Source organism: Crinia signifera, chromosome 3 (assembly GCF_055691185.1).
Source record: "Crinia signifera chromosome 3, ASM5569118v1, whole genome shotgun sequence".
Taxonomy (NCBI): Eukaryota; Metazoa; Chordata; class Amphibia; order Anura; family Myobatrachidae; genus Crinia; species Crinia signifera.
In genome coordinates this window covers 101,155,835-101,181,351 of record NC_139219.1, presented here as the reverse complement: position 1 = coordinate 101,181,351, position 25,517 = coordinate 101,155,835, and the positions used below count along the sequence as shown (strand labels likewise).

The window sequence follows — 25,517 nt, the reverse complement described above, 5'->3', positions numbered from 1 at the left end:
CGCGATGCTACCGCATATGTACTAACATATGCGGCCAGCATCGGGCTGCGGTAACGGAGACCCCCGCGATACCTGTGATGTTGGCTGCGGGGGTCTCCGTCACCTCCCGGCGGCTGCCAGCGTCCCCCTGTGTCTCCTCCTCCCCCCTGAAGCCGGATGTCCTCCCGGCTGTCACACCAGGGGGAGGAGATGATCACAGGAGAACGGGAGGGGGTGGGCGCGCGGACGGCGTACGTCGGGGTGGCGAAAGAAGCCCATAGGCTTCTATAGGGTATCGCCACCCTCTGGGTGGCGATACCCTGGCCTGCGAAAACGGGGCGAACCGGTGATGATACATAGGAAAATGCGGTAAAACGGGGGTTTTACCGCATTTTCCCGTTAGTACATCCCGCCCATAGTGTGAAATTTGGCTCAGTCGGTGTGAATTTTGTCTCATTCCATGTGGCACAATGTGTAAGAGGCAAGTACAGTATAAGGGGGTTACTATTGTTAAAAACAAGAAAACCAGTATCTAGAGAGTGCAGCGAACACTCAGAATTTAACTGTTATTTATTTGTAATATATTGCACACAAAAGAACATTAATAAAAAATTGTATATAATATACATTAATGTATATATCCCTAAATAGTCCAATTAATACAAATGTGTAAAAAAGACAGTAACACTTTGCCAATTCCTGCCAGCTAGTGGTATACTTCAATGGACCCTATTGATCATATGCTCCAATAGCCAATTAATTAGTAACCTCTCAGATTAGCATTTCCACTGGGATATAATACTTTCGGACTTTATATTTAATTTGTAAAGGTGGAAACAGTCCAGGCAGACCCGTTTTTAGTATGAGAGAGTCGCTTGATCTGTATCTTTATGGCTACACATGGAGAGATAATAGCGGTCAATGATTTGAAGTTCAATATAGAAAGGCACCTGCATTGTTGTCACTTTAAACCTCACTTATTGTGGGTATAACTTCCGATACCATATATGTGGGCACAGTCTGGCAAAACATTGTAGCAGTGTACCTTAGTTAGTATATTCGCTGTTATTTCCACAAACCTGACTGCAGTATCGAGACCAGCTCACTGCGTCAGGGAGCCGACCGCACACACTCAGCTGGGGCAGACGCTGCAGGGAATCAAGTGTCACAGCCGTTGTGGGTATAGCTACCTCTGCTCCAGACAGGTGAATGTCAGCGTTCGCCGTGCTCTGCTTGTATAGCTGTAGGTCCAGTGTCCCCAGACACTTTTAAGGAGGGGTTCTAATGGTTCTTAAGGAGGTATAATAATGTGTATTTTGGCGCAATCCATGTGGCAAAATGTGAATTTTGCATTAATCTGTGTGGCATAACATGAATTTTGACTCAATCCGTGTGCCATAGTGTGAATTTTGGCTCATTCCATGTGGCATAATGTGTAAGAGGCAAGTACAGTATAAGGGGGTTACTATTTTGTTGCATGATTTGTATAAGGGGTATATGTTGTGGTAAACTTAGGTGACCACATAAAAGGTGCTGAAATGTTGTCTACCAAGTTTCGGCTTTCAGTATTTTTTTTATGACTGCAGTGCCGCCTCACCCCGCAAGTATCTTAGGACATTGGCATGCTGCGGGTGCACCTTTGGAGGGCACGCGCCAATATATATCCCTGCATTTTTTCCTATGCAAGCCCCCTGTTTTTTCCAGGCATATATAATTAGTTGAAAGTATTTACAAAAATAGACACAACCATGAGCAGACCACCCAACCAGAACACTGGTCACGCCCCCCACATTATTAGGTGCTGGCCACAACCCCTATTATTGCGCATAATAGGCCCTTGATAATTTTCAGCTCCAGGCCCATTTAGACCTTAATCTGGCTCTGATTGTAGGTACTTAATAATGCAACAAATATCAACATTAGGCAATATTTGCAAACAACATATTCTATGATATGTAGCCAGCTTTGAGGGCTGCCATCATAAATTGTAGTGCCCACATTTATGCAGGCCTCCTTCCCCCGGTATGGTCAAAGCTTAGGCTGTGGGGATGGGTGCTATTATGACATGTTAATCTATTTTATAAATAAAAACCCTATCCCTGCCACAGTATACATATATACCGTCATTGCAGCCCCGCTTTGTACACACACACACACACACACACACACACACACCAACCATCTCCCTCTAACACACATATACCCCGGCCCAGTCACCTACCTCTCACAGGTAATCCCTGCCTCACATCTGTCAGCAAGGGTTTCTTAGTGTGATAGTACGTCTGCCATAATCCTGCAGACTTGGGGAGAAATGTAATAGGGTGTGATTTTTTAGACATGTGCGATTTTTGGTCACAAATGGCCGAATACGCATGTTTTCCAAAAATCACACATGTACTGTAATAGAATGCGAATTGTGGTAAAATATTTTTTTTTTTGCTGAGAACTTCGCAGCGCCACTGAGATTAGCGCTGCACCCAGCTTCAGACGCTGCCGTCTTCCCTCCCGGCTGTGTGCTTGGTAATGTCACGCCGCTCACAGCCGGGTTGCAGAAGGGAGGGTGGGGCAGCGGCTGATCTAGTGCGCGGCACTGCCCGGCCCCTGGAAACACAGTGGGGGGAGCACTCCCAAGCAAAACTCGCCCAGTGGGGAGCACTCCCTAAAAAAAATCACCACTGAAGGGGTTAAAGCTTAAAAAAGATGCTGATAGCAGCGAAACGCTTTGGCTCCAGGCACATAGCCACAACTTCTTTTTACGCTGCCACTCCGGACATCACCCATAGTCACCCATGTTTTATGTATTAATAAATGTACACCACTTTATCTTAATAATTCTGTTCCTGTCATCAACTTAGCGCAACCTACACTTTGTTTATTTTATTTTTTTTAATGACAGAGGCCTGATTCAGGTTTGATCAGTCCCCAGCATGCGCATGGGCAAGAAATAAGCCTGAGCAGACCTGATTCCCTCTCTTTGTGGAGAGAGGCCTGGGGCAGGAGAGTTCCCAGCATTTTATGGGCATTCTCATGAAAATTCTGGGAACGCAGGCGGGCAGATGGCTGCTTGGGGCGGGTGATTGATGTCGCATGACATCAGCACCCGCACCCTGTTCAGCCCTCAGTAAACAGTGATCTTCGCTGCTTACCAGGCCAACCTGAATCACCCCCTAAGGGGGTTATTCAGACCTGATCGCTGCTTTGCAAAATTGCAGAGCCCTGCGATCAGATAGCTGCTGCCCCGCCAGAGTGAAAACCTGTGCAAGGCTACCAATGGCTTGTGAAAATCATGCCAATCGGTGAATAGCTGCACATCCATTAGCAACTCACTCAACATCAAATGAATTTTCCATTTTGTGCGTAACCCTCGAGGCCGGAGCTAATGCCATGCACCTTCTTTGAAAACGCCTGGTCATGCCTGCATTTTTCTGACACACCCACAAATGGCGACTTCCTGTAATCAACTTGTGAATGACTTGTGCTCAGAAAAAAACGCTGGATTTTTCTGCTGAATAGCCTTGTGCATGCATGCTATGATCCTTACACATGCACAGTCAATCAATAATCGGCCTCCTTGTGAAATCGCAGGGCTACTGTACAATCAGGTCTGAAGACCCCCTAAGTGCATAAATGATTGATTAGAGTCCAAATCCATTTTCTTGGGAATGTTCTATAATTATAGTTTTTCTATAAATGTATATATACAGTATACTATCTAAGAAGGGGCATCATTACAAGTGCTTTCACTGGGAACCATGGCTTTCCGTATGTCCCTATTTGAAATATATAGTGGGGTGCCAATGCTTTCTCTGGCCAAGAGCAATAAAATATCCAGTTACGGCTCACTTCCTAATATAATAATACTGTATATCTAATTTAGCAAAATACTCACAACATATTCAGGTGGCATTTCCCAGTCATACACTTTCCAAATGCAAGCCATATTAGGATATGTAACCCCTAAAGTTTTAAAATCAAATAATCTCGGATCATAACCAATAAGATTTAACAGCTCACTACTATTAGACACTCAGTGAATTAATAGTTCCCATGTTCCCATTCTTAATGATCTTTCCAACTTTTCAATACAAAAGGGAAAAATGTGTTTCACTGACAATTTGCGCCAGGATTTTGATTAAGCACAGGTCAAAATATTTGTGTGATTCACATTGCACCACACACCAGTTTCCCTTATTCCCATTATGCCCCTTCACATAAAGGGGAGTATTCAATGCTCTGGCGAGAGCTAGGGGAGCGAACACTGTTATGCTTTCCCCTGCGCTCGCCGGGCTTTCACTGTCCTCCCTGTCTGCCACCAGCCCTCCCTTTCTCCTTATTCAACTCGTCAGTGGCTCGCTGCCCCTGACGGCGAAAATGTACTTACCTGGTGAACGCCGCGGGATGGCAGAAGGCAAGGGTATGGCTGCCTCCCTGTCAGCGCCACACACAGCAGCAGGGGGGACGGCGGAGGAGAAGGAGGGCTGGCTGGGAGACAGAGCACACAAGAGCACTTGAATGAAGCTGCTGGCGGGGAGGTGCTGGAAGCGCTGCGCTGGTCCCGCTCCATGCATATGTAATGAACTGGACCCAGCGCAGTGAATATCTAATGAGCGGGTCCTCGCCTCCTGCATATTTAGTGAGGAAAAAAAACACTAAAAAATAAAAATACATTAATGTGCTGTTTGTCAAAAAAAAAATAGCAAGATCCTGCTAATAATAAATAAACTGATTTTTCTATACCAAAAAATGAAAAGAAAACATTTATTTTATAAGCACACATTTTAGTCCAAAAAAAATGTTGAATGCAAAATGATGAAACTCAGCGAAAATCACGGTGAAAGCAGTTCTCTGTTTTTGCATTGAATACACTTTCGGCGAATTAGAGTCAAAACCCCATTGAAATACATCAGCGAATTGCAGCGAATATGAAACGATGAATTGGCCGGCATTCACTGTTCACTTTCGGCATATACAGTGAATATCATTTTCAGCCCTGTTCACCGAAAAAAGCGCAAGAGCATTGAATACTAGCCAATGTCGAGAAAACTGCCAATTATACATAATGCCAACAATAGCGGTGCTCAGTGGCGGAAGTCCCGGAGACAATGGAGTCATTTGCCGCCGGGCTTTTAGCCCTGAAGGGGCATCTGCTCCATTGTCCCCATCCCACGTTGTCCCTACTGTTACTGTAATAGAGCAACTCTGATGCTGTGAGCCCTGTGACCCTGGCTGAGATGTCATGGAAAGATTGTGTGCAGGGCAGCGTGCAGGGAGGGGGCGGAGTGGCTGTCACTGTGTGGACCAGCGAGTCCTGACAGCCTCCGACCTTCGATAACTAGCAGTAGTCGGCTAAACAGTATGTGCACTGAGTGCACTCCGTACTCTGTGTGAAGGAGAGGGAAGGGGGATGTGGGGGCCTGCTAAGCATCAACAGTGACTGTAGATAACAAAGAATGTCCAGAGAACCTCTCTGCTATTGTTGCTCAGCGGCCCCTTCTTAGAGGATGCCCTGCTGACTGCTGTGCCAGAGCCATGTGCATGAGGACAGCGGCTGCCGGCTCCTAGTAGCAGCAGCATGATTCACTACAGTCCCAGTACAGATAAAGGACAAAGTCAGCAAGTTGGAGGAGCCCCCCTGCCCCTGCTTACTGACCCTATAGGAGGTCAGAGCCCTGCACAGGTAATTGCTTCTTTTATTTAAAAACTTTGCTTTGCTGCTGCAGCAGTGCTTAGTCAATGAATACTATATAGGGCATGACAAGAGTAGAGTAGGACTTTACACCATGATTTAGGACCCCATTTATCATGGGATGGGGCAGAATCCCAGTGGTCAGGATGCCGGCGTTCAGTTACTGATGCAGGCATCTCAACTGCCATCAGATGACCAGCGCCACAACCTCAAAATGGACCTGATTGGTGAGTATGCGGGGCGCAGTATTATGTAATCTGTACTGGGCCCCACAATTTCTGGCACTAGCCCCGGCTTCTGTGTACTATCCTGGGCACCGACTCCTATCCTAGAATCTTTTTTCATGCAGAAGTGCCACTGGTGACATGGCCTCTGATAGAACTGAGGAATATTGTGTGCACATTACTTCCTCCCTTGCCCCTTCAGCTTTCTGATTGCTCATTCCCTGACTGTTATTGGGATATGCGCAAGCTGGAAGCATGGGGGTAGGGGCAGAAACTTTTTTGGCTTGGGGGCACGAAATTTCTAGTTACGCCACTGGGTAGGGGCACCACTTCGTATTTCGCCTCCGGGCGTCTGGTGTAAACTTACGCCACTGGCGGTGCTTATTTATAATTCCCAGCACAGCGCTGCTTAAGCATAATGCCCAGAGTAGCACCCCTTATGCATAATGACCAGACTAGCAACGCTTACGCAAAATACACATAGCAGTGGCACTTACACATAATGCCCAGAGTAGCGAAGATTATGCATTATGCCCACAGTAAAGCCACTTATGCATAATGCCCAGAGTAGCCCTGCTTATGTATAATGCCCAGGGTAGTGACAGTTATGCATTATGCCCAGAGTAGCACCCATTAGCCATAATGCCTACCATAGTGTTGCTTACATATAATGCCCAGAGTTGTGCCCACACAATGTCCCCTTGCATCTCTATAATAAGCCACTTCTACTAGTTACCTGATTCTAGATGAATATTTCTGTCCCAAATTGAAACACTGTTTAAGAACAGCATCTCTGAGTGTTTATTCATATGCTTAATTCTGTGAGTGTCACAGCCAAGTTTGGTGCCACTCACGTCATGTAGAGGGAAGGCTGCAGTGTCTATTATAGTGGCCAAACGTTCTGGATCTGGGTAATTACCCCTTTATTTACAGTGACACGTACCTTTGTTTGTTACACTGTCACACTGACAGTCCCTGACTGTGTGTGTCCCGGCTCCCACAGTGAGTCCCGGCTCCGACAGTGAGTCCTGCACCGCGCCTCTCCGAGACAACCTCCTGCTCAAGTCAAAACCACCCACCGGCTCTTCTGCCTGCACGCATGTGTGCGTGAAGACAGCGGCATGACGTCACCTGCCTGGCTGGACAGGGAGAAGGGAATCACAGGTCCCCCCAGCAAGATCTGCCAGACAGGAGTCAGGCTGGCAACGTTACTTAGAAGCGTGGGACTCAGAGTTGCGCCCTGCTGTGGGGTTGGGGAGCTTCTTCCTGGCTGCCTGTCGGATGTGCTAACCCTGCTGCCAGAGCCACTGTCTGTCATATACTTTGACAGGAGCCGGCTGCAGCAACCAGCAGCCCACAACTACAGTGTTGAACAGAGGAGGGGAGGAAGCGCCTCTATGGGCCGGCCCCTACCTGCTTTGCAGACTGTGCTGAGCGGGTAGAGCTGGCTCTGGACCACTTGCCTGTCGACCAATAATGGTCAACCTAGACACTAGACTAATGTTGACCTAATGACCACATAACAGATGATAAGCCTGATTAATAATTTTATTATTCTCAAATCTACATTATCAACCCTTCTTCTTACCTTAAGTGCAGAAAATACATTGTACTGACTTTACTGAGTGAGATGGAATTTTATGCAACAGACTCCCACACATTTTTTTTCTAAAAATAAAGGTTGTGAATTATTTTTCTGCACCTCCTTTCCAGATAATGTATATCATGCATGAGAGATGTCTGCTATCTCCTCCAATTTCTTCACTGTAGAATTATCTAGCTCAGGGATAGCGAACCGTTGGCTCCCTACTGTTCATTTATACAGCTCAGCATGCCCTGCAACAGTTTTAGCATGGCCTGGGAGCCAGAGATGACTGTCGATGGCCTGGGAGCTAGAGATGAGTGTGGACGGCCTGGGAGCCATTGATGGTTGTCGACGGCCTGGGAACTGGAGATGATTGTCAATGGCCTGGGAACCAGTGATGGTTGTCGATGGCCTGGGAGCCGGAGATGATTGTCGATGGCCTGGGAGCCAGTGATGGTTGTCGATGGCCTGGAAGCTGGAGATGAGTGTCAATGGCCTGGGAGCCACTGATGGTTGCCAACGGCTTGGGAGCCGGAGATGAGTGTCAATGGCCTGGAAGCCGGTGATGGTTATCAACAGCCTGAGAGCCAGTCATGTTACTGTCTGTCAGGACACTGATGGTAATAGTCACTGACTTGGCACAATAGTGAGTAGTTGGGAGCCATTGGTGGGTAGCATGCCTGGGAACCAGTAAGAGGTAGCTGGCCTGGGAGCCAGTGGTGACCTCTGCTGGTGATAGATAGATGTCACTATACCGCTGAGATGGAATTAGTTTGTAGGCAAACTGGCAGGTGGTGGGTTAACCAGCAACAGAACTAGAGCAGCAGCAGGAGGTCACAGTTGGAGATAACGCTGGACTGTAGGATAGCCTGGAGCCTAAGAACTCTGACACTGGAGACAAGCACACAGGGGACAGAACAGTTGTTCAAGGCAATTTAGAATGCTGGGAGCCTTGCTCATATCCCCCTTGTTTGCATGTGATTGGCTGTAAGCCACAGCATCAATCAGAACCAGTAAGTACCTGTGTACACCTTGGTCCAGAGACCAGGTGTACAGGTCAGAGGTCAGTTCAGCGGGCAGTGCGATTGGTTCAACCTGTCAGCTGACCACAGGTGTCATGGTTGAGCCCATGCAGCGTGGGACCATCCTGGAATTGGTGTGGGATGCCGAGCAGGCCACGGGAGGACACAGGGGACATCGTGCCATGGGTCACAGCCAAGTGAAACACTGACTGTAGGTCTGAGCCACAGAACACACCAGTGTGATGGTAAGAGACGTGGCTGCAGATGTGACTGCACACCACGATTCCTGAGAAAGCCCCCCGGACAGGCATCCCCCTGGGTCAGACACTACAAGCTCCGGAATGAGAGAAATTGATACATAGACATAGTTACATAGTAGGTAAGGCTGAATAAAGACTTGCGTCCATCTAGTTCAACCTAGGTTTATAATAGTTTATCCCTTGCTGTTTAGTATGTTCTGATATTTTAAAGACAGATTATGTTTATTATTTGTACCTATGGATGTTTTTAACCAATAAATGTTTATCCAACCTTATTTTAAATGTATTTATGGTGTCTGCCAACACCACTTCTTCAGGAAGAGAGTTCCAAAGTTTGACTGCTCTGACCGTAAAGAAATTTTTTCTTCTAGATGAACAAATCTTTTTTCTTCTAATCGAAACTCGTGTCCTAGACTCCTTTCTAGCAGAAAAAAGGGTGTTTGACAGTTCCTTATATTGGCCCCTGTTATATTTGTATATGTTGAGCATGTCCCCCCTTAAACGTCTCTTCTCTAATGTAAATAGTCCCAAATTGCTTAACATCTCCTCGTAGCTTAAATTCTCCATTCCCCTAATAAGCTCTGATGAATGGAGCCTGTCCTTTCCGGTCCGGCTTTCTGGGGTCTGTCCAGTTCCAGTTTTTACCGTTACCCGTCCATGCCACTTCTCAGTTTGTCAAGCACTGGATCCACTTTTGCCACTTGCTGCTGGCTGGACTCTGCCAGCTACTGTACATGAGTCTCACGGGACAGGTACTCAGGGCTGTAGCAGTCAGGCGGTTCATAAGCAGACAAGCAGGCTCCTCTCATTTTTGAGTTGGTGGGGGGTAAAGAGTTGAGATATCCTGCACGCTACATCAAATGTTCTACCACCAAGTGCTGTACAGAGCAGGAACTGGAGGAAGTTCAGACAAACCCCCCTCCTTCACTTATCATCACTGCAGCACATCAGGTTAATGTCTTGCCCCAAGTAGCCACCTCTCCATAGCTTCCCCTCAGGCTTGCACCTAGGCTGTCTATACCCAAGACAGACCCTGAAGTGTTTGCACTAAAGAAAGTGCTTATAGATTGTACTTGAACCCCCCCCCCCCCCCCAGAGCTACCTCTTTGTTTCTCTCCAACTTCACCTAACTTATATTGGTGCCAGTGTGCCCAAAGAGACTAGTTTGCTCACACTTGATGGAAGAAAAGTATGTAAGTGCCATCTTCAGGATAGTGTCATAAACATAATCTCTTCAGTGTAAGTAAGTGCACCATCATTTTTATTTACAGAAGCCAAATAATACTTACCTACCATCCCAGAATGGCTGGGAGGCTCACAAAAATAGGGTGGACCTACGGCCCCCTGGAAAGCTGGGCAATGGCCTGGAATCCCTCACACCCTCTCCTCTGTTGGTCAAACACCAGCTCTCTAGGGAAGGGGCTAGGCAAAAATAAAGCAAATTGCATAATTTAGCATAATTTCAGTCCCTTCGTCTACTCTGAGACACGTGATTCTCAGCATTTGCATGTGGGGATGATGTTTGATGACGTCAGGCTCCTTCCCCAAATTGCTACATGTAACATGTTTCGAATTTGACTTTTGTTATTTTTATTTGTTATTTATGAGGTTTCTTATATAGTGCAGCACATTCCGTTGCGCTTTACAATTGGAAACAGTGATTAAACTGAGCAGTTACAGAATGCCCTGCTTGCAAGCTTACAATCTATATTGTAGACTACCTCATTTCACATAATCACATTTAGAAACAAAGTCAAATATTAGAATGTATATATTTTTATAAGCATATTTTTATTTCAGATATAAAAGTGTCACAACTTATTGTGACACTTGTATATCTGTACACTACTGAGTATATTAAGTGCTGCAGAACTTGGTGTGGCCACAGCTGATGCATTGTAGCACATTACATCAGTGATGTCCGGTGACCTAAGGCAGGTGAGACATACTTCAGTATAAGCCAGAGATATGAAAAATACAAATAATATATTGGACATATTTGTATTTTTCTAATCATTTTTATAGTCAAAACTCTGGAGTAAAAGTCTATTACAGGTGAAGCAATGCCTCCCCTACTTACCTTTTTCGCATGTCTCTGATCAAAACTCCAGCAGGATATAATGGATCAGTGTATAATGCCCTGGTTCCGTTTGTTAGGTCGACAGTAATTAGGCAGACAGTCAATAGGTCGACAATCTTGGTTGATGGGCACAAGGTCGACATAGTCATAAGATCGACATGCACTAGGTTGATATTGACAAAAGTTTGGCACAAGCAATGGCAAATAGCGTGGCGAGGGGACACGGAATACATGTAAAGTAATCCATGTCCGCTCGCCACGCTTTGGGCTCGGTGGCTCCCTGCGCTCGCCACACTATCTAAAATCAACTCCACACCGACGTAGATAGTGAGGGTATGAAAAGGTCGGAGGACGCATACCGCTGCACTCACCACGCTTCGGGTTGGCGTTGATAGTGGAGGTGGCGTTGACAATGGGGGTGCATTTAACATTGTAAGCACCCATTAGGGTGCTTGTACAATTAAAAATCGAATCACATCGCATGACGCTATATTGCGATGCGATTGCATAAGATGCACTTCAATCAAAATCGTGGGCGCCATGCTAGGAAACAAGTACCGAATATTTTACCATTCACATCAGTCCCTGCCCCAGTGGAGCTTACAATCTATATTCCCTACCGCATTTACACGCACACACAGACATTCTAGGGTTCATTTTGTTGGGAGCCAATTAACCTACCGGTATATTTTTGGATTGTGGGAGGAAATAAAGGAACCGGAGGAAACCCACGCAAGCACAGGGAGAATATACAAACTCTACACAGTTAGGGCCTGGTATATAGTATGAATAGTATGTGTGTATATTTCTGGCTATGGTACTAGTCAGTGACTCCTCACCCATTTACCACAGCGCACCTCCCTGTATTATAGGAAGATTCATCACACTGAGTGTCATATGTAAAATGAATCACAGTATCCTGATACAACCTATTCGCATCACATTGCAACTAAATGTGCATTCTTGGGTAAAATAAAGATGTCCAACACTAACAGAGATGCACGGGTACTGACACGCTTATTATTGTTATTATTGTTTAACTTTTTATTTATTTTATACAGATTTTAATGCAAGTGTATCAATGTATTCACATTGTGGAGCCAATGATTGTCCCAGTGATGACAGCAGCGGAAGCCCAAATCCTACATCGTCTCCACGACCTGAAATGAGCTTAACTTATATACTTTTGGGTGTATATACAGGTAAGTGTTTTTCTGTATTTTAAGTAGAAGTAGGTGTTAATGAATTCAGATGTAGCAGACAAGAGAAAATAATATCCAATAATGGCCAATACACAGATACAGTAAATTTTATACATTTAAACCATACAGTTAAACCTGTATCATTTAAACAGATTTACCATTCAGTGACCTCTTTACTAATTTTTCTTGAAAAAGCTGTGATCTCCTATTTTATAACTGAAATTATTGTAATACTGTGAAAATGAACAATAAACCTACGTATACTCATTACGCTACTATCTTATTATGAAATTAGCTTATTCCAGTAGTATTATGATGAACACATATTTTTATATAAATTAATATAATAAATAAAGTAATTCATACAATTTCATTGCTGCTGACAAAATTAGATGGGTGTAGCTGTCTTAGCTATATTATATTCTTAAAACAGGAACATAGGGATGGTGCTGGACTGGGGAATGAAGCACTGCTGGAATCGAAGGGTAGGGAACCATACTTAAGTGGAACTGTGTGGCCAGTTTCCATGGCGTAAGAGCATTCCCCACAGATGCTTGGACAGCTATTAGAGACCACATAACTGACCTTTTAACAAAATAACAATGTATATTTTGAGTGTGCTATCTAGAACCTAACATTAGAGCAATGTAAGGGGCCCTCAGGCAGTGGGGCCCACTGGGGATTTCCCCTATGGGGCAGTCCAACCCTGTGTAGGGGCATATTTAAAATACAGTAGCAACAGAAAAAAAAAACCTTGCATGAGTTTTCTTACATACAGCCAATAGACATTTAGCATTAAGCTATTGTACAAGTGTCCATTAAATAGATTTCACTAATGAAATAATGCAGGTGTTTGTCTTTTCAGATCTGTAGCTTCACTCTTCTTTTGTGAAGTATGTATTTTCTGTTCCTACGGCCCATTTAATTTTTTGTAATCATTTTCCTTTTCTATTGGTTAAGGTAGTGGTATTCTTGCTGTTATACTGGTTTCCATTTTCCTGGATAATATTGATCTGAATAAAGAACCCAATAAAGATAACATTAAGGAAGAATCTGTGGGGATCAAAATATTGGCAACACTCAGACATCTCCGAGATAAGCGCCAATGTCTCCTAATTCCAATTACGATGTGGAGTGGTTTTGAACAAGGATTCCTTTCTGGAGACTACACAAAGGTTGCTACAGTATAAACAATGTTTACTGATTTTCTGGAAACTATGCTTTTCTATATAATGTTTTGTTTTGTTAGATTATATACATAAATGCATATAGCTATCTCGCTTTTATACATGGTCAGTTTTTGATCCTTGTGAACAGAAGTTACACCCATATTATGCCTTTTCTCACTTTGATACTTTATATATGGGGAGAGATGTATCAAACCTTGAAGAGACATCAACTACCAGCCAATCAGCATCTGTCATTTTATGGGCTACGTCACACAAACTGACTCCCGGTGATTTCCTTCAGAACCCATGTGCCTGGCATGAAAAGGGGGCGTATCTTTGTGGGAAGGGCTGCCCCTGAGACTACAGTGCCAGCTGTGACAGCATCGCTCACTTGTCCTTCCTTAACGAGGACCTCCCTCGCACGAACATGCTGGATGAGGGAGGGGGTCATTAATGATGGGCTTTCTGAAAGATATCTTTCACATTGAGGAGTATTCAATGCTCCTGACGGAGAGCTATGACGGTGAGAAGTGCCGATAGCGCGCCATCAAGTATTCAACTCCTCCTTCACTCACCATTTCCACATCGCTGTTTTCCTAAGGCGAGATGGAAATGGCGAGTGTGGCCATTGAAATGGTGGGGCTCACCACAAAATGTGGAAGACTCCATGCATTTGTGGTAAACCTCACCGTTTAAGGGGATACTCACCTACGGTGAGGGACGGTGAGGGGATTTGATGGTGAGAATGACTTGTTTTCTGTGAGGAAAAGCCATCCTCGCCGCACAACCTGCTCGCCGGCCGCATTGAATATTGCCCTTTATCTTCTAGTGTGTATGAGGCTTTAGTCATTTCTATCAGTTTGTTACTATTTGGTCAAAGCGTGACAGAAAATTTGTAAATTGGGCAAAATAGGAGACGTTAGTTCTGTATTCATACCCAGTAGAAACACCAAATTGTATGCATGCAGGTATTTTGTATCTTTTATGGGGTAAATAGTATGTGGTTTTGATTTAAAAAAATGATTTAAATCACAAATTAAATATAATTTCAATAAATAATAAATTTAGTATAGAAACAAGAGTTATAAAAATATTAACTTGATTTTACGTAGGCTAATGTAAAGTAAATTAATATAAAAAAATAGTATGTGGGTCAAAATTAAATATGTAAGGATGAATTAAAATTAATAGGAATTTCCTTTACCTTCGCCAGATACTGTATAGAGAAAGTAATACATGGAGTGTCCTATAGAGAGACTCATCCATAGATATAGAAGGTCACATACAGGAGTCAACCCAGTATAATTTGACAGGGGTCCATCATGGCAAGTGTTGCTCCATAGGCTAGAAAAGGTCACAGGACAGGGAGTAAGAATAACTGGCAGTGTGTGAAAGGTAGAGTGACTTTCAGTGGGTGACAGGGTGAATGAATGACAATTGGTGACAGGAAGAGGGACTTGAAGTGGGTGACAGCGAGACTGGCAGTAGGTGACAGGGAGCATGACTGCCAATGAGCGACAGGGAACATGACGGGTAGTGGGTGACAGAGGGACTGACTGACAATGGGTGACAGGGAGACTGTCAGTGGGTGACCATAAGAGTGACTGGAAGTGGGTGACAGGGAGCATCAATTGCAGCAGGTGACAGGGAGAATGACTGGCAGTGGGTTACAGGTGTAAGGATTGTCAGCGGGTGACGGGTAAGGATTGTCAGCGGGTGACGGCGACTGGCAGTGGGTGACAAGAAAAGTAAGTTAAAATGGGTGACAGGGATAGTTACTGGCAGCAGGTGTCAGGGAGAATGACTGGCAGTGGGTGACAGGGAGATTCACTGGCAGTGGGTGACATGGAGAGTTGCAATGGGCGAGAGGGTGACAAACAGTGGGTGTCAGGGAAGCTGGCAGTCATTGACAAGGAGTGGATGACAGGTAGAATGACTAGTAATAGGTCTGTCTCCTTGCGCTAAAAGTGTCCCAATGTAGTCTCCACTCTTTTCCTCCAAATCCCAGATACGGATATGCAAAACAAGAAGAGAACAAACAAGGATGTAGTATTATATTATTAGGGGATTTTCCTCCAGAACGAGTGGGGAAATAAACAGGAAAAGGTGCTCCCAAAGCTTCCAGATGATCCCCAGGGGTCTCTATAGGGTCACCTCACTCGTGCATATAGGCGAATGCTTACACGTATGCTTACATAGAAAGGTTAAGACGACTCCTATAAAGGTATCTTTTCCAGGTATACAAACTCCCAGTATTTCTTTCTAAATAAAACAGCTTTATTACATTATAAGCTCACATTCCTTGCAGCAGTAAATCTCACACTAGTTGGAACCCGGGTAAAGTGTGGACAATCCAATACTGCATGGTAGCGATGCTGTCCCTCTGAATATATAAAATAGACACTGTTATCGACGCATTTCTGCACACTGCATTGCCTTTATCAAGATGTGTGTCTAAATAAACATAAAAACATTTCCATAAAAAGTTACGTTTTTAAATAAAAACTCATATTATTGGGCTTAGTATAAGACCAGAATACAAACATACCAGCAGCATGTCCTCCGGTTGAGTATTCTCATGGGGGACTTTCTCCACTGTTCCCTCCACGTGCGGATAGATGACCGGCAGAACGCTGGTGTTTTGCTTCCGCCTCTATGACGCCGCTGAAACTGGAAGTTCGCATATGCGTCACTTCCGCCTTCCACGGTTACCTTCTGTGCAGCCGTGTAACTTGTCCGCTGTATGGAATAAACATGCAGCGGCGGATAGAGCGGCTAGAACCTACCTTCTGTTAGAGCAGCTGGGCTCGGGACAATTGTCCCCATAGCACCCCCCTGATTGTGTCCCTGCTCCCTCGTCTGAACATGCCAGGACAAGGGAGGGTGTCGTTAACGATGCGCAGGAGCCTTTTCTGCTTAATGGTGTGTACACATGGTCGGTGAGATTCAGGCTAATAGCAATTTTTGACTATCTGATTTTGTCTAATTGCACTTAAGATTTACACTATCTTGCTATTTGGCCCTAGGCCAAATACATTCTACAGGCCACATAGTCAAGATAGACTTTCCTGCACAGTCTATTTAGCATCGAGATCGGATCGGTATTGCATGTGGTTGAACATTGTGTGATTTTGACTAACTTGCTATGCGATTTTGACTACACAGTATAGTCAAAATAGATCGCCAAATTCACTCCGTGTGTACACAGCTTAAGATGTGCACACCATAATTTCCTTTTCCCTAATGTGGGTCTACCAAAATTTGGGGAAATAAAATAGGGTTAGGTAAAATCTTAGTAAGGAAAGAAACAAATGGCAATGCCAAAATATTCTCACTGGGTGGAAATTAGACACACCCAGTTTTCTAACAAAATGTTGCTAAATTTTTTTTACTTAATTAGCAAAATGCCAAAAGTTGAATTTCTACTAATTGAAATGTAAACCTGAGCAGTCTAAAATAACTATGCAATTTAGTGCTGAAATTAACCCTTTTAATTGTTTGCAAATATAAAGCTCAAAATCACAACATTGTTACTCAGTTACCGATCCCCATAATTAACGATTAATATCAGTGACCAAATATAACAGATAATGTATTAAATTAGCCTTCACATGTACTAGTCTTGAAATTTTCAGAGAACAAATTAATAAATTAGGCTCTTTTGCAGGATCCACAATACTTTCAGATTGTCATATTCTGTCCTAACAAGATATGCTGTCAGGTGTACAATTTGTTGTAACAAGCCCTTTAGTGAGTGCTAAATTGTGTTTTTTTGCTTTTAACTGAAAGTTTTAGTGTTGGGAGAAATTAAGCTTTCAATGATCAGTACTGAGACATTTCTTATACCCCTTTCACACCGTAGTGATAACTCGGTTAATTGCCAGGTTGCTACCGGGTCGACACAGGTCGAGGTGCGGCATGAAAACATCACACCTAATAACTGGGGTCGACCAAGCCGGCAATTGGACCTGGGTTATAAGAAAGGTCAAACCCAAGTGGCCCTCTTTATAAAAGGCGACCCGGGTTTAATGTGAAAGTGCCAGACCTGGCAATTGCGATGTGAAAGCAGTATTATGCTGTATCTGACTAGATTGCAAATAATTCTACTGACCTAAATATGTCAATAGAAAATATTATTCTTTGTATCTAAGTCTAATCTTTGCATTTCTGTTTAAACTGTTACAAAGCATTTCTCATTATGGGCCAGATGTATCAAGCTTCAAACAAAAAGTGATAAAATTGAGAGTGACAAACAACCAGCCAATCAGCTTCTACCTGTCACGTAACAGGCTGGGCTTTTTAAAATGACAGATAAGGGTTGGTTGATTGACTGGTTGTTTATCACTTTCCACTTTATCACTTTTGAAGCTTAATACAGCTGTCCTAAAATGACTATATATTGTTCTATACTTTCATTCCGTTCTGACACTTATATTTATCTTTATTTATCGTGGTAGTAAACTGCTATTTTTTCCTTTTTAGTCTTATGTTACCTGCACACTTGGGATAAATTTTGTTGGCTTTGTGATGATTTGCTTTGCAGGAACAAATGCAATCTGTTCTTTGTTATTTGGAAAACTGTCACAATACACCGGAAGGATAGCGCTCTTCTTCTTTGGTAAGAAAAAAACTACATTAATACAAATGCCTAGGTATGGGCTGGTTTTAGTTTAAATGGTTGACAGTGTCAAGGTTGACATACACAAGTATCAACATTGACAAAAGGTCGACACACGCAAAAGGTTGACATGAACTTGGTCAACAAAGGAAAAGGTCAACAAAACTTTTTCAAATTTTTGCAAACTATGTCAACACGTATAAAGTGTAACGCGTACCCTCCCCATGCTTCGGTCATGGTGCCTCGGCACACTATTATAGTCTCCCTCTATGCCCACTGAGATGGTAAAGTATAAGCAAGTCAGTTTAAAAAAAATGATGAAAAACGAAAGTCAACCTTTTCCTAAATCTACCATGTTCATGTCATCCTTTTGCTTGCATCCACCTTCTTGTCAATGTTGACCTAGTGTATGTCAACCCTTCCTAGGTGTCGACCTATTCCCTATAGAACATTAGTAATTAACCTAGTGACTGTCTACCTAGACATTGTCGACCTGCCGACCAGATACCGTATGGGCTATACAGGAAATATTAAAGATCCTAATATGGTCATTTTGTAAGCATAAATTGAGCGGAATATGTACGGATGGCCGGCAGCCAATGGAGGGAATCTTGACAGAGGTCCGGTAAATACTGTATACCCCTCCTAACTCGAACCCTTCTTTTCTGCAGCCTAAATGCCGCTTTTCAGAGGTTTGGCTGCTTTCTTCATATGCACCAAAAGCCAGACCCAGAATGCAGAAGATTTTGAGGCTTGGATGCAGTGGGCAACTCTATCTGCAAGTGGCATTGCCCAATAGAAGCCTATTGGCTTTTATTACACCTCCTTGCTGAGAGGGGTCCAATCGGATCCATCCCAGCACCCCCCATGGCGTGCACATCTTCCGATGCATTGGTAGATAAGACACAGGTAAAAAATATCACGTACCCTGCGCTCAATTTTGGATAACGCTCCTGATACTCATGGTTTCCATACTCACCCCTGCTGTAGACTCCTGAATTCCGATGTTGGAGAATACACTGTTTCAGAAGGTGAGTAATTACAGTCTAATTAAGTGAATTGAAAATTGAAAATTTTCCACTGCTTAATTAGTCCTCAGGAGGGTGGTGTCGGTGCCACAGAGTAAGTCCAGGAGATTGTTCCTAAATACTGATTTTAGAAAAAAATATACTTGCTCTAAGGTTGCCAGAAAACAGCCAGCCAATCAGCTACTACCTGTCATGTTTCAGACATGAGTTGATTGGTTGGTTGTTTATCATTCTCCATTTTATCGCTTTTGAAGTTTAGTGCATCTGGCCCGGTGTGATTTCTATAGAAATCATCGCAGTTAATGTTCTCTCTTCTAATTGAGTAGGAAAAAATTGCGGCTGCATGAAAAACCCTGCGTTATGGAGTTTTTCAAATTAACCCTGTCAATTGAATTGCTTGTAAAATGTAATTCCATTGGGAGAGTGCAGACAGAAAGAGTAATACACAGGAGAAGAAAGGAGAAGGGAAACATCGAACATTATTTACATGGTGCAAGTATTCTGCCTGTTATTTACATGGTGCAAGTATTCTGCCTGTTATTTACATGGTGCAAGTATTCTGCCTGTTATTTACATGGTGCAAGTATTCTGCCTGTTATTTACATGGTGCAAGTATTCTGCCTGTTATTCTTTCTTTATGTCTACAGCTGCAGTTACAAATGTTGCCTGTATTATTGCATTACTACTTTGGAAGCCGCATCCAAATCAGCTGGCTGTGTTCTTTATATTTCCTGCAATCTGGGGTATGGCAGATGCCATCTGGCAGACACAAACGAATGGTAAGTAAAAAGGTTTAACTCGTTTCATATGATTAAATTCCAGCGACAGTAACTCCTAACAAACCTTTTTCCAAAGGTTCTTTCAAACGAAAAATTTGTGTTTTACTTACATTTTTTGCTTCACTTTAATTGAAATAGCAAACTTACTGTATATGTAATAATAATTAATATATACTTCTGTACAGTAACAATAGATTAGCTATTAAGTGTCGTATTCTCCATACACACTGGGAAATATTGCCCAGCGCATATGGTGCCCGCTGGGCTGAAAAATACTCAGTGCATACACACTGAGCATTTTTCCCCCTGCCCAGCCATTTCCCCCAAGGTGGACGGCTTTCCATAGCGGGACGCTATGGAAAGCCGTCCACTCCCCCTGCTCATCTGCTGGTAATACCAGCAGATGAGTGGCGGCCGGCAGCCATGAGGCGGGAGCGCGCATCAGCACTCATTGCTGCCCTGTACACAGTGGACGACTTTCATGCTGAAAGCCGCTCAGACGATTAAACCGAGCGGCTTTCAGGTGAAAGTTGACTAGTGTGTACGGGGCTTAAGTGTGATGTTATTTTTTACAGTGCTATGGATAGATGCAATACAATGTATATATATGATGCAATATGTGTATATCTTTCAAGGGGTTGATATTGCACCCTACTTTACAGCAAATTAATTATATAACGATTTACCAGAAAGTTAGTGGAAAGTTCATAGTGATGAGTAGAAATCCGCTAATGATGGCTGTGTCCAATTGGACACAAATGTGAAAAACACACCCATTTATTCAAATACAGGAAAAGAGGCATTGTGCTTAAATAAAATACTTTACATGGCAAAGTATTATTTTTACTTCTGCTTTGCAGACAGAGCTGTGTAAACTATTTCTTTTTGGTGCCGTGTGCCAGAAAGAAAATTGGTATTAGTGGCAGGAAGGAAGCAGGGGCTGTCCGGGCTTCAAGAAGGAATTAAGCTACAAGTGAAAATCAGTAAAATAGGTCATTTAGAAGGGCTGCACACAATGCCTCCTACCCTGCAGCGCTGTGTGTGAGACACACTTTGCAGCACCCTAATCACGGCCCTTTTTGCAGCTGCTCCAAGCCACATGAGTACTTATTAGCTGCACAGTCCACCCAATAAATTCAATATAAAGTATTTATATTGTTTGCTATGGTTTTAGTAGTTAATGTACTTAGTGGGTGATTCAGACCTGATTGCTGGGCTGCAAATTCAAAGCCATGCGATAAACGAATGACTTCGTATGCATATGGCTTGCAGTAGACATGCACAAGGCAATCCAGTGATAAAATCCAGCATCTTTTTTTAATCGTCTGCCATACACAAGGTGATAGACAGGAAGCCGGCATTTGGGGGTGTCAGTTTTCTTGGAGCATCAGGTACAACATAGGCATGCCCAGGTGTTTTCATGGAAGTCCTGTGACGTCAGCACCGGCCCTGATCAGCCTGTTTCTATCGTGCTGGCTGAGTAAGTTCTAGCTTATGCACAGACTGCACACACTGGAGAAATCACTTAGTGCTAAGTGAGATGCGAATGGATTTGCAGCTAATTGCTGATCTGTAATATTTTTGCAATCCTTTCACAGCCTTGCACAGGGCAGGGTTTCACTCTGGCGGTACGGCAGCTATCTGTTCGCAGGTCTCTGCAACCGATCACGTCTGAATAACCGCCTTAGGGGCAGATTTATTAAGCTTGGAGAAGAGATAAACTGGAGATAAAGCGGAGAAAAGGTAAAAGGAGATAAAGCACCAGCCAATCAACTCCCAACTGTCTTTTTCCAACATAGCTGATTGGCTGTGCTTCATCTCCTTTTACCTTTTCTCCGCTTTATCTCCAGTTTATCTCTTCTCCAAGCTTAATAAATCTGCCCCTCAGTCACAAACTCGCAATCAGTCTCATCTCTGCCAGTCCAACAAGTGGAAGGAGTTGCAGCCAAGGGGAGGTATTTGCAGCCAAGTGAAGGGATCCATAAGGGAGAAACTTGACTCAGAAGAGGTCACAAAGATGTGACTTAAACTAAAACTTGGCAACTTGCAATCTCTTTTTCTTTTTTTTTTTTTATTATAGATTATATAATTATGAATTTGATAGCATACTGTATACATAAATACAATACATCATGTACATACTGTATCATTAACAGTCATTTATACAGTATTTTTAGTAAATTCCTACCTTTTGTTTTCCAGCTCTTTATGGAGTATTATTTGACGATCACAAAGAAGCTGGCTTTGCAAATTATCGTCTATGGGAGTCATTGGGATTTGTTATAGCCTATGGATACAGCACATTTTTATGTGTATCTGTGAAATTATACATCCTTCTTTCTGTTCTCGTTGTTGGAATGGTGCTTTATGCACTTGTGGAGTATGGTGAACATAAAAACATGGCAAGCAACAAATTAGGAAAAACATCAGATAATGAAGAATCACTGTATAAGCAGACTAAAATATAGCATTTATATATTGCCCAATTGTAAATATGTACATATATGTAGCACTGCTGGGCCTACTTTGATAATCTTTGGTTAAGTCTTGATGGACAATGCTATCTTAATCTTTTTTTTTTTTTATGTGCAAATTTACTTGGAGAGAGATAAGTACCAACCAATCAGCTCTTCTCATTTTTTTCAAACACAACATGTAGCATGGCAGTTAGCAGCAAACTGGTTGGTACTTTTTTCTTTCTCCAATGTTCAGTACATTTACCCCCAGGAGAGACAATGGACTTTAATTAAAAAAGGAACACTCCGGGAAGGGGGGAGTATCCTATTCACCTCTGCTAAGTGGTTCACCTTGGGTTATCCTCTTAGCTCCGATGCTGGCGCCCCTTAGCCCCAACACTCACTGTTATCAGGTATTATGCCTGATGCACGTGACACATAATCCCCGATGAGCAGCCACCAGGAACCACAAAAACACATGGGACCAGGGACTTCAATCGCAGATCCACTTTCAGACAAAGAAAGGCCACTTTTTGGTACCGTGATTATGACCATCGGTCATTAATCATGATATCCAGCAAACAGCATAGGAACTAAAAGAGTAGCGCCCTTAATGTTAAATGAGTTACATGACAAAGGTATCAAGTATCCCCCAAAAATTCCTAGCATCAAAAGTAACTTAATAGATTTAGGTGAAAATCGCTGCTTACCTAGGGCAGAAACCCCACACATCCCCTACCAAGCATCCGCTAACAGAAGAGATCATTCGATGGTCCGACCATCGATTGATTTCTCCTCTCTACTGACTTTTATTTCCTTTGGTGTCCCCCAAAGAGGAGACAGGGACTGACTTGCTATGACATCAGCCTCCCACCTCCGAGAGAAATCAGCCCACCTGCGTTCCCAGACAAACGCCCAGAGCTTACATGGGAATGCCCATAAAACACTGGACGAACCCCGGATCTGGCCCCATGCATGCTTCCTCCCTCCCCCTACGAATGCCTTGGCAACCCTGATAGTCGCTTAAGGCATTTGTAGAGCGGCCCTATGCGCAAACACACGCATGTGCAGAGCCGCACCATCGGCCCCCAGCACAAATACGCTGGGGACCGATCAGTGCAGAATCAGGCCCTTAATCAATTCCATACGTAATAATCCTGATACTTACAAAGAAAAATAGAGAACATTCTTGTCAGATAAATTGTTTAAAGTTTATTTTGGTTATATAGTCTGAATGCACGCCTATATTTACATAAAGTATAATTAACTGAATGTACTGTACCAAGAGGAATTCATTTAACTAATTTTTTTTCTATAATGTCTTATTTATATATTTGCCAATTCAGATCTTTCAGACCTTCTACACAAATATGGAATTTGTGTATTACTGATGATACATAACTTTATATCATCAGTAATAAGTCCCTCTGAGCTTACATGTCTTCTGGTTTGTTATTGGGTACTCATTTCCCAAACTTTTTGGACCAGCTTTCATGAATCATGGGCCTTGGTCAGTGCTGCTGGGGACAAATGTTCCCCTATGCAGCTAACAGCACCCCTGTGAAGTTTTTGGGAGGAGGCATAGACAGACCTCCCCGAATTTGGTCACACTCCTCATACCCAGGTTGTGGCACCTCATATCTTCCAGCCTGCTACTGTACTGTATATGCCAATTGAACTTTTCATGTGGAATTGTTATTAGGCTGTATAATATCCGTCCTAAAGTGTAGATAGACTTAAATACCACTAATAGTTTCACTTTATTGGGAATTACTCATTCAGCACTCTAGGAGCCATGCCATCTAGAGATATTGTGGTATATTCAATGCCCTTAAGGTGAGCTATGACGGCGAGCAGTGCCGATAGCTCGCCATCATAGCTTGCCTTCAGTATTCAACTGACCCCCCTTCCACCTCACTGGTTCTTTTCAGCACGTGCGGCCATCAAAACGGCGGGGCTTGCCACAAAATGCTAGCTTTATTTTCGGCGAACCTCAATGTTTAAGGAAATCCTCGCCTTCCTCTGACAGCAAGGATTTTAAAGGACCAGTGAATACAGTGATTGGCCGGCGAGGTGGTTTTCGATGAAAACAAGCCATCCTCACTGAACAAACCCCCTCGCTGACTGCATTGAATACCACCCATTGAGTTAGGTTAGCATAGCATTAAAATTAGCCCTAAAAAGTCCAGAATCTCAAATAGCCATCCCACTCTCATTGTCTGTGTATGCAGATTAATCTGACTATAGTCAGTGATAACCAATATCGTTCAGTGTGTATGCACTATTTTGTTTGCCCAGCTGCAACATTGATATAATTATCTACATCGTCGATGCCGCTAGTTGGCTAGTGTTGTGGGCTTAACTTGTAAAAGTCCAAACTAGCGCAAATAGACTCATGATAGCAATTGTGTCAAAAGAGTTAGGAAAAACACAAGGAAAAGAAGCGAGTGTGGTTTGCGAAAGAAGTAGCAAGTATTGTGAAAGCAAAAAAGTTGGCCTTTAAGAAATTTAAGTAGACGCAGAATTATGAGGACAAAGAGGTGTGTCCTTGGTTTGTTTTTACACAATCCCTACATGACACAAAATTTTTTGACCAACTTGAGAAGTATGTATTCTGAATTTTAATTATGACCTCTTTCATGGTAAATCTTTTAAAAGAAAAACATCACTTGTTAATGTAAGAGTAAATACTGTATGTTTGTAACACTTTTGAAAGTTTCAGGAACATGTCTCAAAAGATATAGTTTGGTACAACACTTGTGTCATTTCGCAATTTTTGGTTAGTAATTAAGTTTGCATTAAGAATAGAAAGCGCCATGCACTTGTCCTAGACTTTGAATGAGACACAGTGTTCTTTGCAAAATTTGGAAGGAGATTGTCCCGTTTTTCTTTTCATGTACTTTTGTATGTATTTTTTGAAACTCTTGAATATTGTAAATTGTATGTCAAAAATTTAATTGAAAAAAATATTGATTAAAAAAAGAGGTGTATCTTGTTAGACAGAAGGTGGCTAAGGAAGTAATCAGATGTGCAAAAGCACAGGCTGAGGACAAAATGGCTCAGTTAGTGGGTAAAGGGGAAAAAGGTATATATGTGAATGGAGAAAAACAAAAAGTGGAGTAATAACACTAAAGACAGAGGGCCTTATTTTGGTTCATTCTTTCTGACAAAATCCTTCTTAGATGGACAAAACCATGTGCACTGCAGGTGGGGCAGATGTAACATGTGCAGAGATAATTAGATTTGGGTGAGTTATTTTGTTTCTCTGCAGGGTAAATACTGACTGCTTTATTTTTACACTGCAATATAGATCTCACTTTGAAGTAAAACCCCACCCAAATCTAATTCTCTCTGCACAAGTAACACCTGCCCCACCTGCAGTGCACATGGTTTTGCCCATCTAAGAAGGATTTTGTCAGAAAGAATGAA

At 43.0% G+C, this 25,517-nt stretch overlaps 1 protein-coding gene across 1 annotated transcript in view; it reads left to right on the top strand.

The window, feature by feature from the left end:
• Positions 1–25,200, top strand: part of LOC146063689 (protein unc-93 homolog A-like) — a 43,660-nt gene extending 18,460 nt beyond the window's left edge. The window contains exons 4-8 of the mRNA XM_083176297.1: positions 11,898–12,038; positions 12,999–13,213; positions 17,690–17,825; positions 19,501–19,632; positions 21,835–25,200. Coding sequence (XP_083032423.1) covers positions 11,898–12,038; positions 12,999–13,213; positions 17,690–17,825; positions 19,501–19,632; positions 21,835–22,100 — 890 coding nt within the window. The 3' untranslated portion in view covers positions 22,101–25,200. The remainder of the gene's footprint in view (positions 1–11,897; positions 12,039–12,998; positions 13,214–17,689; positions 17,826–19,500; positions 19,633–21,834) is intronic.
• Positions 25,201–25,517: the final 317 nt, after the last annotated feature.